Raw genomic sequence first — 20077 nt, 5'->3', positions numbered from 1 at the left:
ACTCTGCCCTGTGGAGAGACGGTCTATAAACCTGACCTCATTTGAGGTCTGTCTCCATGGCAGACGTCACCATGGCCATCGTTTAATTACTCCCTACAATAAAAAAAACTCAACATCAAGGGCCTCTGTTTAACTAGGATAAGGGGAAGGAGGGAGGCCATCTTGAGTGGTGTCTGCTCCTGCTGTGAGGCTGGCCGCCTGCTGCAGCGTCGCTTGGCGGGCACCGTGCCCTGGGCCCAGCTGCCAGGCGGCTGCCGAGCAGCTCATGACTCCAGCGTATCTGAGGGGAGCCAGGCTCGCCACCTGGGCGCTATCCGTTACAGTGGGACGCTGTTTACACAGGGAGCTTGGGACGAAGAAGGAGGGGGGTTAAAAACAGGAGTGTAAATGTTTAGTGTGTGGATGTATCTGTGTACACTGGAGCTTGTAAAATTAAGTGAGTGAGCCTGAAAGCAGGATGGATACGAGACGGGTGGCAATTTTTCTGCCTCTTTGAAAACACATGAGTATTAACTCATCAGGCTGTCTTCACCTCAGAGTTGGAGGAGCCCACTGCTTGTTGCTTGTTAAATGTTTGGCAAAAGATGCCGTCGTCATCTACACAGTGTTTTATTGTCGGAGCCCTCATAAGCCCTTACTCACTAACATTTACATCCAGAGCTACAGATGTTATTTACTATAGTTTAATACTGTATTTGAATGCACTGCTGAAGGAAATAAAAAGAACAATGCAAATTGGAACCAGTGGTCTTTCTCTCCATGGTGGCCTCCTCTTCGTGCTCCTCTCACTAGTTAATTGCAGCGCTGCCACATGGATGCCATGACGCCAGCCTGCGGGCTGTTATTACCTCTGCCCTGTCATTAGCTCCTGCACTGTACTGAGTTAAAGCCCGGAAAGAGCTGCAGCACACACAGGACACAGTGAGGATCAGTGCTGTCACATTCCCTACAATCACAGTTAACATCATCGGCAGCAAGTAGCCCCGCTCTTCCTACTGCCCCTCTCTCATTACAAGGGGCCCCTGCCAAAAAAAAACCTGGACCCTCAAAATATGACTTGGGGCCAAGCAGGATCCTCCTCTTTCTGACAGTAATTTCTTTTTCATTAGCAAATGATGAGATTTCTTTTACTTGTCTGTGCAGGATCCTGACATTCAGATTGATAAGTCGGAGTTGAGAGCAGTGCATAAAAAGGAGGAAGAAATACATCCTTAAGATATATATATGTTGTTCACTTACCGCCACTGAGCAGCTTCATGACCAGCCATAGCTCATCCTTTACCACGAAGGAGGTGTAGTAAGACACGATGTTGGGGTGGTGGCACTGGCTCATGGCCTGAATCTCTTTCTGTGGAGGAAAACACATGAAAGACACATAAGAATTGAAGTTGTAACTAATTATTTTGCTCGTGTCTAATAGCAGAGTTGCTGTATTTGTCTTTGTCCCGGTGAAGCAGGTGTAATCTGCGAACAATTTAAATTTTCTAAGTAAGCTGATGTATTTTCATTGATCGCTTTAATTATCCACCGGCTTCAGAAGCAGAGCAGAACTTAATCTTGTGCTGTTGTGACAATGAGATGAACCGTACAACACAAAACAAGACAAAACACACCCTGCTTATATTTTCATCCGATGCAAACTGTGCCAAGAAGCTATTCTCATTAGACTCCCACCAAAAAGGTATGAGAACAGCCTGGAGACAAACTGAATGCAGTCACAATAAAAAAGGGCTGTGCCTTTGATGCTGCAGCTATTCTTGAAATTTAGTGAGATACTCAAGATCTTAATGACGTCAGTGGTAGAAGAGAAATAGACTAGGTCAATATAATGCATATCTATGCAGAAGCGAAAAAAAACAAACAGCTAGAGCTCAGCCCTTTTTACAGCTGTAAAGGTATTTTTCTCTGTGTGTGTGTGTGTGCTTGGAAAGTGGTAGAGCTGAGGTAATGCTGGCACAGAAGTCTAATCCATCACTTCAGCACCAGTCCCAAAGTCATTTAAGGATAGACAAGCTTCCTAAGAAAAAGAAAATCTAGCTGACTCCGGTGTTGGGACCACTGATTCACAAGAGGCTTCGCTTTTGTCTCTGCACCTGAATACTTGACAAATGACTGAACCTGTTACTGGAGCTCCATAATAATTCACAGCACCTCTGTTGTTGCTGCTCGCTGCGAAAATCCCCCATAGAGCTGCTAGAGAGTAGAAAACACTGGGATACATGGAAATGAGACCGAAAGAAAATATAGGAGTATTTACATAAAACATTATTCAAGGACATCCAGAAATAATATTTTAGACAAGTCCATGTGTGTTACTACCAAAAAAGAAAAAACATTTTATTAACTTATCACAATGAAAATCACAGCTCTTTTAACAAGGTAAGTCCGACCTGAAATCATCAACAATTTCCTCAATATTATGGAGATTTTCCCTCTTTATAGTCTTTGTGCTATACAATGCCAAACATATCATTGGTCTTCAGCATCTCTGTATTAGATATACACCGTTGCTGAGAGATGAAATCAATAGCATTGTTCCTCCTCTTCAAATTTCACCGTTATTAAATACAGTGTTGCAACTTGCACCATGACAGGTGCAGCACCACACGCCTGTCAACTGAGAAACCTTAACACGGGAGTGGAAAACATCAATTAAAGATTAAAGGGAATCAATCGATACATGCCCGAGGGTCACACAGTAAGCAACCAAAGCCTTATGTCCCATCAGCATAAATGCTTAGCTTACACAAAGTGCATTAGCAGCAGTGTGCTTCAGCTGCAGAGTCATCACTATTGAGTGCAGGGGGGGGGGGGCGTCAGTGAGTGCCTCAGCCAAGAAAAGAGCAGGACAGGCCAGTGACATCATGATGCCAATAGAAGCACAAGACAAAAGAGGGTTAAAAACATGAAGCGACTCATAATAAGGGTGGATACAGACGAACCCATTAGAGCATGATGGGTGAAAGACGTGTTCAACAGAAGGTCAGACTGACCGACAACAGACCAACAGGTGAGCCCACATACCGGTCGGTCTGCTTCTGGACTAAAGCCGTTTTTGATTATCAAGGCGGTCTAATAACTTCCAGTCTGTCCGGGGCCAGACGGCGAGCCCTGTGTGTCGCCACCGCTATCATCCTTTGTGTGGACACTCCAGGCTGAGAGAGAGAGAGAACAATAATGATATAGCCTCTTAGCTTCTAACTGGCTTCACTGGAGCCTAACCCCCCTCTTTCCCCCACCACCACCACCACCAACCCCGCCTCTGTTCTCAGCACAGTGGAAGAGGCAAGTCCCCGCAGCTCTGTGGGCCAGGGTAACCCCAGAAAAGAAAAACAATGGGATAACTGGGGAGGATATCGCGCTCCGGCAGTTGGCAGGTTTTCCCATCTTTTTCCAGCAGACAATGTGAGAATCAGAGAGACTCTTTGTTGTGGGGATTAGGTCACTGTAAACCTATGCTGCAGCAAAGACGCTGGAAACGTTCTCGCTGCTTAAAAACCTCACTCACATCTGCTTCTTTCTATCTGTGCAGCTTCCAGTGTGCGACCTTTGACGCCGGATGAAATTTAAGCTTTTGTGAAAATAGTTTTTCAAGAAATATCACTGCTGACTGGAAAACTATGTGCACGATGGCACGGGCGCTTTGCTGTACTGTATAGCCTCCGTTCAAGACTCGTTCAAGGAGCATCATGCATGGCAGGTTATGTAACTTCTCCTGCATGAACTCAAGCTTCGTTTGCCTATAAATTTTACATCAACTATCGACTCAGTCATGTGAAACAGATTGGTAAAAGGCTTCCTCAAGATAAACATTTAGTTGTACTGTATGGAGACCAGTTATCCGTTCATCTACAGGTAAAACTCCTCCAACAAGTCCATCAAAGACCAAATGATAACGCTTCAATCAACAGCAATGACTCAACCTTTTTAAAATTTCTTCCAGACAATTCTCCTCAGTGGGAACTCAATGTTTTAAAGTGTTTGAAGGTGATGATAAACATGTTCACATGTTAACGCCAAATACAATAGCAGGTTCCACTCGACAGGCTCTAATTGATGTGTTGGATCAGACAGAAAGTCAAAGAAACCTAACGTGTTTCATTAAAACTGAACAGCAAGTGTTAAAGCAGACGTCATCAAATGTTTGGTAATCAACAAAATTGATATTTGCTTCATTTTCCTCCATCTAAAGATACAAATACAAACAAAAAGAGGGAACTATATCCTCCAGCATCTTTCTTTATCTCCTTTGTGTTTGATTATCGGTGTTGCGATGACCTCATGTGAAAACATGGGCACTCCTCCAAACTGCAAACCACAAGTGACACACCGATCTGCCCCCACCTCATACACACACACACACGCACACACACACAGTCCCATGATAACATCTTCAGATTTAATATACAGTACAAGTCATTGAAGCGCTTATGGCAACCTGTGTAGGACATTATTGTGAAATGAATTGTAATAATGACCATCTGTGTTACGGCATGCTGCATTCGATTAGCATAGTATACAGTATGTCTCCTTACCCGCTGCTTGTACAGTTCACTATAAACTGTCATCTGAAATGATAATATGACGATTAAGCTTTCACAATCAAATGTCACTCTTTATTAAATCAATTTAACAACTAGTTTATTAATGAGAATTAAATTGCCAAGAGAATATATTTTTCCTCAGTCTAAACTGTTATGCTCAAGTAATTGTATAGCTACATACTGTGGTTAAACAATACTTTGACATGAGAAGTGAACTTCCGTGAAATAGAAATATGGCTTAACTCCATATTTTTGTGGCGGGCCAGCAGGCCAAAAAAATCCCAAATAAATAACAACATCAACTGCTCCGGCCCCTCTTTCCACCCTTGGAATAAAACTGTTTTTCTCTCCCTAATGGAAATCACATTGGTTTGTAGAGTTGGTAATCTTCGACCACTATCTCCAAAACATGACGAGTCAAATTCCTGTTTTTACCGAAAAGGAAAAGACAGTGAAATCGAGCATTTGAAAAAAAAGAACAGAAACTAGCCCATTGTACTTTGTGATACGTCTATATATTAACAGTGATGCCAAGCAGAAGCCAAGCCAAACACTAAACCCTTGATATGTGTAGCCTATCAATTATATATACACAGGTTCTCCAGGAAATAGACCGGTCCGCACCAATTGTGTTCTTCTATATTAGGCCCGATCCTTTGAGTGTTTGGCCTGAGTGTGAGGACCTTGAAACTGAGCAAAAATAAATAAATGACCTATTGTCACAAACTGAATACAGTGCTGGGTCACAAACTGGTGCCACAGAATCACACTGATGGCAGACACACAGAGAAGCCACTATGGAAGCAATGTTACGTCACTATCAGTTACTCAGAGGCTCACACACACACTCGCTCACTATGACCCAATCTCACTGCACACACACACACGCAAAACTACTGAGGAACAGAGAACCTGCTGATCCGCAGCCGACAGGAAAACTGTGATGTTAATGCTGAGGATACGGATACAACTCTTCTCCTCCTTCTTGTCTATTTTCTCATTATCTGAGTATCTTATGGGATTTTAAAGTCCAGCGTGGGTTCATTCTGTGTAGTGAACCACACATTACAACATGGGAACACTTCAACAACAATGCTGATCTTCTTTGTCCTGGAGGTTTTAATGCACAATTAAAGTCAATGGCTGAAAATCTTGTGTAATTATGTAACACTGCAAACAAACCGCCTCCTCCTCTGATCTAGTTTGAGTCACTCAAAAGCGCCTGTCCATCAAACTGCTGTGCCAGAAATAACTACAACATACCTCTACATATGGACACACACACACACATACACACACATAGATACACAGACAGGACAGATAATTGCTTTTCTGAGTTTCACAGGTAAAGGTTTCTGAAAGGTTAAAGACCCCGCAGGCTTCTTTAAAATCTACGGCATCCTCTTTTTAAAGCTTCTTCTTTAGAGAGGCAATCTGGGTTCAATTTAATGCTTCCTAGACATTTAACCGGGTACCCAGCAGGCTGTGGAATTGGTTTGAGGAGGAGGTGAGAGGCAGAGGAGGAGGGAGGGGGGGCAGGAAATCCGACCTCGCTGTATTCCATGTGACCGCCTGCTCCGAGAATCCGGGAGCAACATTCCCCTGATTCATCCTCCAAAAAATCGCGGTGAGGGGGCTCCTCCTAGGTTTAGTGTTTCGTGTGAGTAAGATAAGAAATCTGCCGTTCGTCTCCGGTCACGATCTTCCATGCGCACATACATCACGTTTATTTCCTCACAGGTTGCCTTTTGATGACAACTAATAGGAGGAGGGGACTGGGCAAAAAAATCAATCAATCAAACTTCTGCTCTGAGTTAACAGATGGTCATCGTGAGCAAATCCTGAGATGTGGTGTCTCTGGGTGACCGCTACAACACAACTTTGTCCCAGTTTTTGCCTGAGCCAAGTAGCACAGCGCCTTCCCCCATTTGTAACAATAAAACAGATGAAATTATCCTTTAATAGACTATTCTTAAAGTATCTCATGCCTCTCTGGTGATCACTTTGAATTGCCTTATGCCTGAATGGTGCTATATAAATAACCTCACCTTAAAAAAATAAATGGTCCGACTTTGACAAATCGTTACATGGGAGAAACGTTGCCGTCTACAAAACCAGAACAGGCACAAACGAGCACTTGATCATGTCTAAGTGCGCGGGGAGCTCCATATAATCCTTCCACCTCTCGAGCTCAATCGTAAAAACCACGACGTCATACAGTAAATGATGAGCCAAGCAGTGGTGCAAGATTGCATTGAGGGTATAAAGACACAATACAGCCCTGAGGAAGATGTCCCATGGTGGTCTAATAGTTTCCTGGCAGCGAGCGGAGTCCTCCCTCAGAGAACAACCGGAATAGTGTTTGAAGTGACAGGGATGATGGGAGGAGGAGGAGGGCACGGAGAAAACCGGTAATGAAAAGCAGAGGTGGAACTGAGTCCATCCACACACACACACACAGAGACCGTGGAGACAAAGCCTCTAAATGAAATCTGGTGTTTTATGCCGGCAGCACCCTTTGATCGAACATGAGAAGTAACAAGGTCACATAAATACTAGGTCTAACTACTTACCAGGAGTTCATCCATACTGGTCTGGCACTTCTCTAGGTTGATACGTTTGATGGCCACTTTCTCCTTGCGTGGTAAACAGTAGGCCGCCTGCACCACGGCTGTGGCTCCACTCCCTGAAAACACACAGAGAAACAACATGTCATCATCATCAGCCCGATTACGCTTCAGTTTAATAATATCAGACATCTTCGGAAATATAAAACTCTCCGTGCTCTTGTAGAAAACCAAACTTTGGCAAGACCGAGCACAATCTTCTGCAGGCCATATCCACATCCTTCAGCTGCACGTCCCTTCCCTCACCCCGGTCTTCCTAGGATAATAAACCTAACTTTCATCCATTACCGCAAAATCCTCCGGAGTTCAAGGAGGTTAAACAGAGTTTTGCTTTCGACAGTTCATCCGATTTCTCTTCGCCACAGCTTATCTGTCTATTCATCAATTATGAATCAGCTTTCCCAAATCCCGGCTGATGGAGCAGGTCTGACAGGGGCCAGTGACTGTGCTAAACCAAGCATATCTACATGACGATGATCCTATACAGTGGTGGCCTTACAGAGTTTAAAAATCTCTCTCTCTAAACCCTCCTCCTCTTTTTTTTTTGTATCTTATATGTCTGGCACAATCTGATGGGTTCGTTCACCGTGTGCATTGAAAAGGGGCAAGATAGAGAAAATGTAAGTAGCTCTTAAACTAAGACGATCCAAGTAGATGCAACATGGTGAGGCCCTGAGGTTGTGCTAAAAGAGAAGAAACTTAGAGGGTAGAAAATACAAATCTGAATCGATACTTGATAATATATGCAGTTTGGTCGTTTGCACCGGAACTGGACAATGTTAATGTCCTATGCTTTTCCATATGTGCACTTTATGAAAAGCTGGAAACTTTAATCAGCCTTATTTTCCATGCTTTTAAGACAGTGTGTAAAGTTGGATCATAGCAGCAGTTACAAGTCTTTGCTGGTTTATAACACCACAAGTAGTATTTTCATGGACTGGCAATATTAGCAAAGAAAACACAGATCACAATCTGGATAAAACTTCAATCGTACACTGGGCTAATCTTTATTTTGAATAACATGTGATAGCCTGAGTTAAAAAAAACAAAAAAAAACTTGTAAAATCCTCCCCCCTGGAGAGGTACGCCTGTTGTTCATGCATCGTGTGAGGTCATTTCACTGCCCCCTCAATGCTCTTATTTGACGCCATGCGCACACGCACACGCGCACGCACGCACGCACACGGTTTGTTTCCACAAGATCTCTGGTGTATAAGTGACGCTGAGCAACGCTGGGAGCGCACTCTCCTCTGGCAAAAGGCTCGAGTGAGAGAAAGAGTGAGCGGTGAGTTGGTCCACCCTCCAGTAAGCTTTTCCTAACCTCCCATGCCCTCATCTTCGCTATGCCCAAATATTAACAAAGTGCTCATTGTTTGGAGTTTTCATTGAGCCAGCAGTGTATGGAGGTTTAAAAAAAAAGGGGAGGGCTGTATTGATGAAAAAAAAAAAAAAAAAAAAAGTTCCCTGACTTTAATTAAAAAGTAAATCTGTCCCTGAAGATGTGACTGGTTTTTATTGAACTGTTTTCATTCAAGATAATTATCACCTCAGGCTTTCAATGAGAAAAGCAGAGAATGTAACAGCACAAACTTATTCAATATAGCCGAGACTGAGATTAACCAGGAACTCTTGCTCTCTAAAATAATCCAATAAAACTGCAATTTCCTTGTAATTTTGCGCAATTGACAGATAGAAAGGGTCACTGAATCATCCTATATATGTGAAAGCCTCATGCTTCCTACAGCTGCCGTGGGTGCCGTGTATTGACTGCAGCCACTGACAACATGCGTTTTGGCCTCGCTCATCTCTCCAGCATCCAAATAATCCTGGAGATCTGTAAATATATCCCCCCACCCCCTCCCACCCCCACCACCACCACCAGCACCAGCAATACCAAACAAACCTCTGGAGGCTGGCCAGTGATGGGGAGCTCAGCCCAGTGAGGACGACAGGGAGCCAGTTGCCCTGTACACAGTGGAGTGTAAATTCCTCCACACAAACAAACAGCCAGTCGTCAGGGGTGGCCAGACAAGCTGGAGAGCATGTGTTCTTGTACGTATATGTGTGTATGTGTGTGTGTGTGTAGGGAGGATGAAAAAAAGGGGGATGTTGTTGGGTTTTTGCAGCAGGCGAGGTCAAAGGGCACAGAGCCACTCAAGACCTGTAGAAGCTAATACGGACCTGATGCTCTTTGATATTTGCCACTTCAAGGTTACGCTGCTGCACTATGTCATATCAAGTCACATGGTTATTATTATTACACATCGGGGGGGGGGGGGGGCTTTGAGGTTCCAATCAAAGCAGTTAGTGTTTATATGATGAACGATGATGCACACAGACCATTTCTCAATGCAGAGCTTGTTTTTAATGCTTGATTAAACATTAACAAGGCACAAGTGAAGTCACAAAAAATGTCTTGATTTATAAAATAAGCCGCACGCCGTCATATCTCGGCCATTTGCGCAGATAACATCAATACCACCCTCTCCATTAGGATGAGAGGGCGCACGCTGAAGAGCCAGAAACTCAGGCCAACATCTAATCTGCTAAACAGTCTGGCACCGACACTGGCTGCATGTCAAGAGAGACCGGTGTGGGTTCTTTTCTTTTCTCCTCTTCTTTTCCTTCTTGTTCTTCTTTAAATTAATTAATAAGGGAAGGAGTCTACATTTACTATCAAACTGTATGAATTAAAAAAGAAAAAAAAAAACTTCAAAGTTTGGCTAATATTTGCTATTTCCAGAGGCACAACAACATTTGGCTTGTTTTGGAAGTGGATAGCTAAATCAAATCTATATATTAAGTTACCACATTAGGCGAAATCAAATGAAGATGATCCAGCAGCCAGCTGAAAATGTGGCCTGTTGACATGGATGGCCGAGGGACACCAAGCTATGTAAACTTCTTTAGCTTGTTGATTTTCATGTTTCATATTTCTCCCACTCTCCTTCTTTATCATTTTATTCATATTTATTTTTTTAAAGTATTCAAAAAAGGGACAAATATCACTACAGATGCTGTTGAGGCAGCTGCTTTATTTTCCTTTCATGTGTCAGAGCTGAGACCAAAAAATTTCCAATGAAAGCAAACATATTTTCTCAGCAGATAAAGTGCTGATGAGCGTTTTATGTTTCCAGTAATTAAGATCTATACTTATCCTGCAATTAGTCAAGAGCTAGTATTGATCCAAAGCATCTAGACTCATCTGATCCTGCATTCAGCGGTAAGTTTACGTTTCACTGGAGTAGTTTGTGTTTGAATGCGACTTCATTCAGATGCATCATCCTTCCTGACATTTACTTTCATACTGTACTGTGTGTGCAATAATAACAAGGTCTATTCTGTGATAGCGGAACAAGATGCAGATGGCGTGAAACGACTTGATCGCTTCTGTGTGTGCGGGGGGGCGGGGGAGGGAGGGATTGACAAAACATTAATGATATTTTAAAAAAAGGCGGCCAATGTTTTCTGTAAGCATGTTTCCCCTAAACAAGCCAAGCCTGGCATGGGAAACTTCACGAGTTGCTACACTGGTAACGTGTGAACAAGACGCACAGGAGCTGGAGCCGGAGCTTTCTCTTTCGTAATCGACTAAAGACTTTAAGCTTCTATACAATGGCGAGGGCATGTCGTTGGTGTGTACATGCGCGTATGTATGGAGTGTTTGCGTGCCTGCTGTTGTGCTGCATCTCTGTCAAGTCCATTAAAAATGCATGACAGCAAAACACAAAGGAATAATAAAGAGAGTAACAGGCCCACTAAAGACAGGGATAAGGCTAGTGCATTACACTTAATTAAAATTATTAAAGCAGCTCAAAGGCCATGAAAACACCAGGAGGCTGTTTAAATCTCATGGTTTTATTAAAGAGCTCATGAGAAGTGAATTCCAAATAAATGATACCTAACGTTACGCGCCAACGTTTTCCTGATGAAAAGGTGAATACATTTGGCCGGAAGGGGCTAGGTTAGGTTAAGACAGAACGCTCACTGTTCTGGTACTTTTTTTTAACGTAAAAAAAGTGTACAATAATATCTTATCAGATCAGCTTGGCCTTGAATTACCTTCTTAATGCTGGAGGTCACTATGTGAGGCCTGTGTGTCAATGTCCCCCTTCATGAGCTGTGCGACCAGCACTTTTTGTAGTTGCAGCTCTTAGTTTGTCTTTTCCTGTGCTCACCAGGCCGGACCGCTGCCGGCCTGACGTCAGTTGTCTTTTATTACATTTCCTCTGCATACCTGGCTGACATTCCGCACATTATTCAAAGATACAATGAGAAATGTCACACATGACCAGCAATCGCACCACTTTTTAGTGTCTATTTCCCTCCCCACTTCCGAGGAGGTAACGCTTTAAAAATGGATGTGGCCTAAACCTTTGAGCTGATATTAAATGAGAGATATCTTCGCCCGGGGGGTTGCCTGCAGTTGTGGTAACAGCATCATACCAATGTTTTCTAAAATCATCCGAGAGACAGGACAAGCAACAGGGAGGAAACACGGTTGCCGATGGATACAAAACAGTGGGAGCAGAAAGTTTCCAGTCCAGATTTGCCAACATGAATGATACAAAGCCTGATCCAAAATCAGAGAGAGAGCTGTACTTTTTTCTCTCATGGGCTCTGTCCAGTATGATCCAATGCTCACTGGGATGAAAAGAGGTGGGTGTGAACCATGTAATAACAAGTCCTCTTTCCATGGGTAAGTTACCAAAACAATAGCTCTGCTGGGTATGCAGGGCCATCCTCCTCAGCACACCAACCATCCAGCTGAGCAAGAGAGCTGCAGACAGCTTCGCTGGAATGAAACAGCTTATACAATATCTCCCCAAGAGTTTCTGCGAAGAGTTGGGGGAGCAGAGGTGGGTTTATGTCTGGGAGCTCGGCTCGCTCCTGTTCTCATGCGCAGATTTAGTTTAGCTTGATTAAGCCAGGCCGCCTGCTGCGGTTTCAAATGCTGCATATTCAAGTAGAGCTGAAACAATAACTCAGCTCAGTGATGATCGATCAGCAGAAAAAACGATCAGCGACTACTCTGACAAACAATTAATATTTACTTTTTGAAAAGCAGGAATGACAAATGTTTTCTGTTCAGCTTCGCAGTTATGGATTTACTCCTTGTCCTGCGTTACAGTTAACTGAGTATGAAAGTTTTAAGTGTTGGTTGGACAAAATAAGCCATTTGTTGACATCACCTTGGATGTTATTTGGCCTTTAGCACTCTATGAGGGGCATTTTTCACAAGTTCCTACCATTTTATTGAACAATACAGCAAGTTATTGGATGATGAAAACATTTATTAGATGCAGGCCCTTAAATGTGGATTTCTTGCACAGAGTTTGCACTGGGAACAGCATACAATGTGCTATGCTGTACATTATTATGTTGTGATATTGATATAAAATCCACCCTTATGATTTAATCAGCGATGTCATAAGAACTTGCAAAATCAGTAACACTGCTGGTCGATGATAGAGGGACACTCAACACATTTTTACCTGCTACAGCAATCAGAAAAAGGTCTAAATTAAACGTCTCGTATGTATATTTACCGTCTACAACAGTAATAATTGGGTAATTTGCGGTACTCAATACTGCATTTGTGTTTACCCACCCGTCTCCTCAAATAAACACAGAACACCACAACAGCCCACCCTGACTGATTGTGCAACTTCCACCACATGGTATGCAACCCAACTATGAATACACACTACTGACTTTAAAGCTCAAGCAACGTCTTTGGTCACTTAAGGTCAAATCCTCCCTAATGAAGCTTACTGTTTTCCCTGAGAAAGTTAAAGTCCCTGTTAAGTTTTACAAGTTGACAGTATGAACCCCTGCAGGGAAAAAGGTCAAAACCATAATGACATAGAAGTGAATTCAAATCAAGGGTGGCTGACCAGGCTACATGATAAGGACAAAAGCTCAGCTTCACTGTTAGTTTAACTCAGACTTTGAGTTAAACTATTGAAATACTGGTAATATGGTAATCAAGCAGGAGACGAGAGATCTACAGGACTCTATGGCAACAGGTTTAATATGAAGAAAAAACAGATGCCAAACAGGAGGAGTTTTCTTGTTAAACCTTGGGAGAGGCCACAAGCCGACAGTTCTGTTAATCTAAATGATATACAAGGTAGATCAGCTCCTTTGGATCTAAGAAACACAACTGGTAATCAGCTTATGGTCATTTATAAAAGGAGGGGAAGAATCTAGGCTGACTGCACAATTCATTTCCGAAGCTAAGATGATAATCGTGATCCCCTCCCCTTACCCCAAGTGAGCATGCAGCAGTCCAGCCTTGAAATAGCCTTACCAGTCTCAAACCTATGTTGACAACTTGTGTCACACACTGCTCAGGAAAATGCCACAGAGCTGGTTTTCTATACAAGAGGGGCTTTATCGCTGTGTGTATGCTAAATTGCAGGGCGTTATCTTGCGGGGTGCCCCAGTTCAAATTTTCCAAGAAACCCAAGAGGAAATGTAGAAATGGGTTGAAGTTAAATTCAAGTTCTTTAAAAATATACAAAAAGGTTAATTTAGAGCGTGCAGAATGGACCCTCTATAAACACAGATTCCCTGTAGAGGAAACACGCACCACTTGGGTAAAGTAAACCAGAGGCACAAACTAGCTGATTTGAGAGGACAATACTTTGCTTATATGTTACACACTCCTCCTTATTCTCCTTCTCCCTACTCAACAAAGTTAGCCAAAGGTAGGGCAGTTATTTGTGGGGTGGGACTGTTCGGGACTTCACAAATAAAAGCTGTCATTCCTCAGGTCGGCCGACCTGTTAACTACCCCCAGGACAAGAAAGGTTCAACTTCAGAATATCCTCCATCACATGGAGATGATATGAGATACATGCTACAGCCAAAGTCAGAGATCACTAAAAGTTAAAACTAACTTAAACCCAAATAATTCAATCCTAGATTAGGTTTAACAAAACAATATTGATTTGATATTAACCTGTAAATTCTTGAATAACATTTTTTGTGAGGGATGTGGTTAGAAGCCCCATAATACTGATTAATCTCCAAAGCGCTTATGCATAACTGGATTAATTCAGGCAGTAAATTGCCCAAAACAATACCCTACTCCAGGAGGACCCATGAAATATAATCTCTGTGCTCTGTATTGGTAACACAAGTGTATTAGAAATATACAAATGCAGTGTTAGAATACCCAGTGTATCTAAATTAAAAATGGGCGTGAACGCACACAGTCTATGCCAGTGTCTTACAACAATAACGTTTCATTTGTGATTACATTGCTTTATCATTTGCAATGCAGTGTCTTCCCCTCAATTGAATGATTAAGTTTGACATTATGTCATTTGTGGTGCCACTTTTGTTTTAAACACTTCTCACGTCTGTTACAAATTTAATGATACTTCAATTTACATATAAACGACGCCCTCTGGCTGGAGCATATTTTAATAAAGTGCTGGAGCTGAAGCTGTTAACACGAACCAACTGCTCAGTGAGCAGCGGTTCTTCTCCTCATCTCCAGCAAATAGTCCGAGCCGCCGGAATAAGACAGTAACGTTGTACCGCTCGTTTACTACTTCGGCGCAGCCCCGGCGGACGGAGTAGCGGCTCTCACTGGAAACATCCCACTGACTCCAAGTCACAACACCGCCCGGCTAGGATTTCCAAGTTACCAAACGCGATGAACTCAACCTATCTGAGGAGAAAGAAGATGCCTTCAGCCCGCTTTACACTGGAAAATACCAGGGCTGGTGTTCAATGGGGTAACCCCCCGTTTTAAGTGAGCTACCGGCTGAAAAATCAAAGTGTCGGTTCACACATACGTTAGGCTAACAAGCTAATGGTTACATACCAATCACCTCGTGTAGCTCATAATCATCTTTGTTGATGGACCAGGGTTGGGAGCTCAGGTCCTCCGACATGGCTGAGGGATCCGCTGGGGCCGTACTATCTGTAGAAAGGTGGTGAATCCAGGGACTGTGCGTAAAAAGAAGTCAAAGTAATCCAAACAGGACCAACAAGGGCGACACTTCCCCTTCTTTGCGAATCCTGCAGCACTCCTGTCATTCCCAAAGTTTGACACTAGCCTAGCAGCCCCGCCTACCGCATTCTTACTGAGCTAATGTGGACCTTCCCGGCGGACATGTTGAGTGTGGGACGTTGCACCGCCTGAGCCCGGCGGACCGCACTGAAGTCAGCGGAGGAAATGGTAATTGATAGGCTACAAGCTGGCGGCGAAAATGAAGAGCTGAGGCGAACACTGGGAAATATAAACTCATAAGTCCTGTTGTTTAAAATTATCACTGTAGTTATACCACTGAATCGTATGTTAAAGGCAAACACAAGCCACTGTAAAATGTTTAAATAAAGTGAAACGTGCCCCAAAACGAATCAATTGAAGTTGCCATGGTTCCGCCACACTCTCAATGGCGGATTGTTTGAAAGAGGTTTAATTTTGCCCTGAGTTTTACGTTGCAGGATACACTTTTTCCTCATACAACGAACAACCCCTGGCTTATTTTTCTAAAACTGACACATTGTACTTCAAAGTCTTTAGACATCTGGAACAATTAAAGCACAACATCACATGTAGGTGTGTATCGATCTAGAAAGTGTCACCTGAAAGGCAAATATGAGGGCATACAAAACCATAAATGGAAGCGCGTGTGAAAAGGGGCGGTCCAGGAGCATCCTGCTTTCTGATTGGGTAGTACCGCGCACATTGTTTTGTGATTGGATGTTCATGCGTTAACTGTGTATTTCACCCTGCTTCCTCATTACAGCGTTCAATTAGCGACACCTCTGGTGGTGTATTTTATCACATGCAAGGAGTTACACAATCACGCCTAGAGAAACACAGACTGTACATTTGCTTAAAAATGAATGAAATTGAACTGAAGTTGTTTTGCATTTATTTTGAAGAAATAATCTTTAGAAAATTATTCAAAATACAATAAATTCACTTTGTAAAACTGTTACAAAAATTACTTTTATCAAAAATACACAATCAAATGTAAAGACATTGTGATGACAGAGAAAGTGAGAGAAAAAGTCAGGTGTCAGCAGTCAGTAAAACTGCACAGGGGGAAGTAACACAATCACAATATGTCTTCCTCTTTAGGTTCAATCTCATTTAGAAGTTGACTCATAAGAGGAAATGGCCAGTGCAGAAAAAACAAGGTTTTAGTGAACACTTCTTACATGCTTCTCTAAACAAGGACAGGTCCTCCTCACCTTTACAACTGAGTTACACAGAATATTGACAGGAAGGCCTACATAATTCTTGAAATTTTAACATGACATTGAGGCTGTGTGCTTTCTGAGAACTGCAGCTTGAATCTCATAACTGTAATGTACAGAAATCACTGTGTTGTCTTCAAAGCAAAAACATATATATATACCATATACACAGGAAATCACAGGTGGGTTCAGATGCCAGTAGGATGTGGATTGAAAGCAACAGCGCATAGCTGGATGTGTGATGTTTGACCATTGTGCAATACAAATTATTTGATGGGATAATTAAGGCACTTTTAAAACACAAGTGACTGCCTGTGCCTTGTCCATAATCATGGCAGTGACAGAGCTTTGGCCAGCCGTACCCAGAACCAGGCCTGTGTGCAAGGTCTGGTGTAGTCACAAACGGTGAGGAAGCGCAAGATGCTGGGGAATGGCTTTGTCATTGATTTATACACCACCGGGATAAGCCGTTTATTACGGGCACCTGTAATGGTTCAAAGAGGAGAGGTTAATTGTGCATATGTTAGAAAAAGTAACTCTGAGATGTTTAACAACCCAAAAATATAACTTACCAGGACAGAGGCTGAGGGCAAACTTTGTCTGAAAGTCGCAGGCATCACTGTCGAGGTATTCATCAGAAATCACCACCACCATTCTCTTACACCTACACAGATGGTGACATAAACTAGTCATTATCAAATGGCAGCTGACAGGAAACTTAGATTTCTTTCTCTCAGGTGGCTTTCTATATTTAGAATGAAACTGAAAGTTCGGCTTTCCACAATACCTGAAACTTTCGACTTTCCATTTCTATTTCTATCAATCACAAATAAAAAAGTGGAAGTGAAGCAGTGACATCAACATATTTATAGCATCAATTAATTATTTAGATATACCATAAATAAAAAAACAACAACATCATAAAAGTAAGCTGTCTCCAAGATAAAGCACTTATCAGTTGTATGTTTTATTTGGAAAATAGCCATCTTTGTTTACATCACAAGTATGGTTTCTTTACCAGCAAGCCTGTGTTTAATATTGTACTTCACACTGGTCCCACATGGGGCTTGAAAGTTCGGATGAATTCAAAAGACCCACAAACCATGTAGGATGCCTGACAGCCTTCGTTATGCAACAAATAGAGTCACATGACAACGGTGAAAGAGAAGGGAAAAGATTAATCTGAGTGCAATGGGAGTAATACATTGCAGATGGAGCATCTAGCTTGTTTTAGATGTTTTGCCAAGAGAGAGCTACTGAGGAAACCTTAAAACGCCCAATCAGAATATATCTGAAGGTGGTCACGTGTCAATATCCCACCTCTTCTCAATGAGTTCACTGGTGATGGTCCATACACAGGAGCCTGGGAGGACATCTCTGTCGAACACACACAGTTTTATCTTGTACTCTGTCTGTTCCAGCTCCCGGATCATCTCATGGACGAAGTGAAAGTCACTCTGGCAGTAGCAGATGAAGGCATCAAACAGCTCAGGAGTACCTGAAATTAATTCACATTAATCACTTTAGGTATTGCACAACAGCTTGCAAGATAATATGTTCACATGAGAACATAAAAAAAAGAAGCAAAATATAGTCCACAGAAGTAAAACCTAAGCATTATCCGGAAACCACAAGGCTGCGCAGAGAACTGGGACAGTGTTGGTGCAAATGTGCGATTAGTGCTTCAGATAAAATAGGAGGGAAGTTGGAGCCCTTCCTGTATGAAACTTTACCGCAGAAAATAAAACCGCAATCACTATCTTGAGAGTGTCACTTGAGCGGATGCACAGGCTTTTAACCCTAAGTTAATAACTTCACAAGAGAAACACAAAGTCAAGCAGAATACATGTGCAGTAAAACAGAAATTGTAGGTTTATCAAATCCTGACCTTCAGGGTCATCCTCCAGGGTGATACCATTCCTCTCAGGGGTGCGGGGCACACAGCTGTCCACCTCAGGCACCTGAAGTGGCGGCTCAGCCTTCTTCTTTTGATTCTCATAATACCTCCTCACATCCTCATCTGCCACAAAGGAGATGATACAGAGTAGATGGTAAATACAAAAACAAGATAGGTTATACACTTATACACACTGGTTATAGCCTACACTTAGGCTAAGTCAAGGGTTTATTTTATTTTATTTTATTGTTTTCCACTGTGGGGGTACACGGAACGTGCCATGGAGAGAGTTAGAGCCAAATGAAGTGATATAGTTTTCTTGTCACAATGAAAAATGCCCTTCAAAAAAAGAAGAAGAAACTTAAATTTCCAGAGTCACTTAAACGCACCTATGTAAACCTGAAGATCCTCCACGACGTCATTTCTGTCCACTTTCTTCAGGATTGACAGCAGCTTCCCCACCGTGGCATCAGTGGACCGGGCCTGCCAGTCGTCCAGGACCATGGCGGTGGGGTTTTTAGTCTCTACATAGTTCTGTATCTCCCGGTAACTAAAGTCCATCTCCTCTGCGACGGACATCCAGTCCGAAGCCACTGCATTTCTAGGATTTAGGTAGAGTCCCAACTTTTTCCTCACCGTCACATTCAGAGCGGAGAGGGGGATTGAATCCACGTCAACATCTGGATCGGCACACGCCATGTTTGCGGGACGAAGGTACTGTATGTTTAGTTAATACATGAATAAAGCAAACATAGTAACAACATAGCAGTCGCGTTTCCTTGGGTGTTGCGCAGCCCTGTCTAACTATTGAACACGGAAGTGATGTCGAATAATGTTTGCAACAGCCTGCGTCACATGAGGGGAGGAGAAGTGTTCCGCTACTGAAACCAGTGCATTTCCATCTAGATTATAATAGCTCTTTACTGGCACTGATCAAAACTATACCTGATTATAATTTCAGCGGTGGACTCTTAGTAAAATGTACAGTAAATGTAGGTATTCAGAAACTTTTATTCTACCTCAATAGCCTAAGATTATGAATGGATGAAATTTACTAAGGTCCATCACATTAGAGAATTTCTTTTTTATTTTGTTAATCCAAGCAAACTCAACTTGATGACAATGAGTGTGTTTCCAAACTTATTCAACCACAACAACAATAATAATACTAAAATTGCAAGCAACAGGTCATCAAGACAAAACCGCAGAGTGGCAGGAAACATGTCAGACAGCTTGTGAAAGGTGTTTTTTTGAGGGTTTTTTCTTTAACAGCAATCTGATGGTATATGAAGGTAGGCTACATCAGTTGGACTAGTAAGTGGGAGAACATGTGTTTCCTCAAATCCTCACAAGAACTGTCCCAGGTCAACACCTCAGTGTGCAAAACAGATTTCACAACAACAGCGCAGGTTTGCATAACTGGAACTTCCATCCTTTTGAGCATTGTCCATTGGTTTTGCTTGATGGCAAATAGCAGGTTTTTGCTTGTTGAGAAATACAAATCCACGCCTTTATCCTGAAGGTGTTTGGGAGTGCGAGGCAGGCTACTTCCTCTTTCATTATACTACTCTGAAAAAAGGGAGAACAAACATCTTCTCTTATTGGGAAAGAAGACATTGCATCCAAATCCTGTGTAAATGTCAATGTAAAGAAAGTATTATCTGAAAAATGTACTTAGAGTATCAAAAATAAAATGTAAGTGGTAGGTCATTGGACATTATTTGATTGTTAAAACTTATACTTAAATATATACATGGCATTTTTAAATGATAGCTTGTAGA

At 42.4% G+C, this 20077-nt stretch overlaps 2 protein-coding genes across 4 annotated transcripts in view; both read right to left on the bottom strand.

Annotated features, from left to right (window-relative positions):
• The window catches only part of oxsr1b (oxidative stress responsive kinase 1b), a 37319-nt gene extending 21758 nt beyond the window's left edge, over positions 1–15561 (bottom strand). For 2 of the 3 annotated variants that reach the window (XM_085763666.1, XM_085763667.1), the window contains exons 1-3: positions 15012–15315; positions 7118–7230; positions 1240–1348 (exon numbers count right to left, since the gene is read on the bottom strand). In XM_085763666.1, coding sequence (XP_085619792.1) covers positions 1240–1348; positions 7118–7230; positions 15012–15081 — 292 coding nt within the window. In that variant the 5' untranslated portion in view covers positions 15082–15315. Of the gene's footprint in view, positions 1–1239; positions 1349–7117; positions 7231–15011 lie in introns of all 3 variants that reach the window. The other variant, XM_085763668.1, reaches the window with a different exon arrangement.
• A 917-nt stretch (positions 15562–16478) lies between these two features.
• myd88 (MYD88 innate immune signal transduction adaptor) lies at positions 16479–19117 on the bottom strand. Its single transcript, XM_085763665.1, has 5 exons — positions 18686–19117; positions 18288–18419; positions 17720–17897; positions 16972–17063; positions 16479–16883 (listed from the first exon to the last, which is right to left on the bottom strand). The coding sequence occupies exons 1-5, from the start codon at positions 18993–18995 to the stop codon at positions 16729–16731; spliced, it is 867 nt and encodes a 288-aa protein (XP_085619791.1). The 5' UTR covers positions 18996–19117; the 3' UTR covers positions 16479–16728.
• Between the last annotated feature and the right edge of the window lie 960 nt (positions 19118–20077).

Source organism: Trachurus japonicus, chromosome 20, assembly GCF_045865225.1.
Source record: "Trachurus japonicus isolate A0001 chromosome 20, Traja_1.0".
Classification (NCBI taxonomy): Eukaryota; Metazoa; Chordata; class Actinopteri; order Carangiformes; family Carangidae; genus Trachurus; species Trachurus japonicus.
The sequence above is the reverse complement of the archived record's forward strand: the minus strand, read 5'-3'. Positions and strand labels throughout refer to the sequence as shown.